The 1948-nt window shown below is 38.7% G+C and overlaps 1 protein-coding gene across 1 annotated transcript; it reads right to left on the bottom strand.

The window, feature by feature from the left end:
• Positions 1–586: 586 nt before the first annotated feature.
• Positions 587–1411, bottom strand: LOC118647020. Its single transcript, XM_036291108.1, has one exon. The coding sequence runs from the start codon at positions 1409–1411 to the stop codon at positions 587–589; it is 825 nt and encodes a 274-aa protein (XP_036147001.1).
• Between the last annotated feature and the right edge of the window lie 537 nt (positions 1412–1948).

The raw sequence follows: 1948 nt of genomic DNA, 5'->3' as shown, positions 1-1948 counted from the left end.
ATTTTGTAAGAACACGCCATGGCATGGGGCTAGCAAAAATGTAATGCGTGAGAACGGCTTCTTTTCTCAGTACCGCCACTTCCTTTACGACAAATCTTTTATTGACAATAAATCCTTGCAGATCCACAAATGTCGGTACGATCATTATGAGTAACTCTTCAAGACTGTACTTTAATACTAAATATCTCAGTTTCTATCAGTTGATGTTACATGATTTTGCGCACTACGTTGGACAACGGACAGTATTCAATTACACGATCATGTAAAATAAGATAATAAGCGGTAGTATTTGCGGGAACATTCTCTTTGCAATCAAATTCTATGCGCACATCTACGGTAGCACTCTTGACGGATTCGTTTTGTCGCGAACAGTCAATGACCGCAAAAGGTCCTTTTTCCAGGAATGTGATTAAGTTGAGCAGCGTTTCACACTCATATCCATAATAAGATTTACCAAAACGTCGATACATGTCATTGCATATCTAGATTTATGAAAATCTAAATTCAAATCGTCATTTGGATAAAATTCAGAGTTTAGATAAAGTTTTACGTTGGTCAAATTACAGTCGTCAAAGATTGTAACATCTTAAGACATGATATTTTTTCGACTTGTCTGCAGTGCAAAGATAACGAAGCGCGGTTTCTCGAGCTGAATTGCAGTTTTGACAGCCCATGAATGTTTCGTCGTACTCTGCAGCAAAGGGTACCCATACAGATCCCAGGAGCGAAAACTCATACTCAGACATTGTCCACTTTCCAAAGCTCGCAGCAAAGATAATTTGTTGACTTCGTTTAACGTAACATGCGGCATTTGCCACTGCACTTTAAATAATTCAATTTCCGATTGAGCTGTAGAATTTCCAACGATAGAATTGTTATTGTTGCGCGCTCGTATCAAGATCAATTCGTGACGAGCGTTAACAATCACGCGTTTGTAATCTTTGCAAAAGCCCAATAATACACTAAGCGGTACGCAAAAGTTGAAGTATCCTTCCGGTAGGTTATACAAAAATTCCCATCCTGCCTTCTGCATAATTACTGCTTTGTCATATGATAATGAGACATAGTTTTTGAGGGTGCTGGTTATTCCAACGTTTCTGTTCCGATCAATTTCCACATCGTTGAGTTCATATCGAATTTCATCAAACATGAACGCCACGCGATTATTTCTGAGATTTATCACATTTTTATTCTTATCCTTATCGTCTTTCTTCTTCATCACCAATCTTCCTTCGACATAGAGAAAACTTTCACATGGTAACGTGTATAAATCCTGTTGTTGTATGGGTATCCTTATTTCGTCGCTGTATCTAAAAGTGGTATTGGCGTACAGATTGTATGTGTGAATCTCAATCTTGACGATGCTGTCGTCAAAGATCGGCTCGCCTCCAATGTTCAAGATGTTAGACATCTTAGATATTTCGAACGACAAATCCCTATGATTTTAAAAATTCAACGTTTGACGCGGAGAGTTTCTTTTTATCAGACAATCAAATATTTTTAACTGTCGTACAATTTATGTCACACGGTCGAATATTCTTGATTGGTGTAAAAATTGTGTCCTTCACCTGCTCATTCAACACGAGCATCTCACGTTATCGTCTTCGTACGTGTAATCTAACGGTAATCTCCTCTCCGCGAAAATCGAGTAATTGACCGTCCTGATCCACAATGCGAATCGTCAAATCAGTAATGCTCCGTGCAACGATTGGAAGGTAAATGATCTGTGCAGGCGTTTCCGATATCTTATATTCTGGTGGTACCCTCGGCGAAAATTTATGTATCGTGTGTACGCACCTGCAGTCACGTTACATTCTATGCAAATAATGTTTACGTTTATGATATTTATAGGTACATCCGATTGATGCCACAATCGCGATTCAAGAATACGACGCGATGAAAATCCTAACAGCGATCCAATGTTGTTAGGTTTAATGAAATTTATCCG

The sequence above is a fragment of the Monomorium pharaonis genome, chromosome 1 (assembly GCF_013373865.1).
Source record: "Monomorium pharaonis isolate MP-MQ-018 chromosome 1, ASM1337386v2, whole genome shotgun sequence".
NCBI classification, from domain to species: Eukaryota; Metazoa; Arthropoda; class Insecta; order Hymenoptera; family Formicidae; genus Monomorium; species Monomorium pharaonis.
This window is presented reverse-complemented; position numbering and strand designations above follow the sequence as displayed.

Bases quoted from the DNA above. Each gene is read 5' to 3' on its own strand.
- LOC118647020 (XM_036291108.1), bottom strand. From the start codon at position 1,411: ATGTCTAACATCTTGAACATTGGAGGCGAGCCGATCTTTGACGACAGC.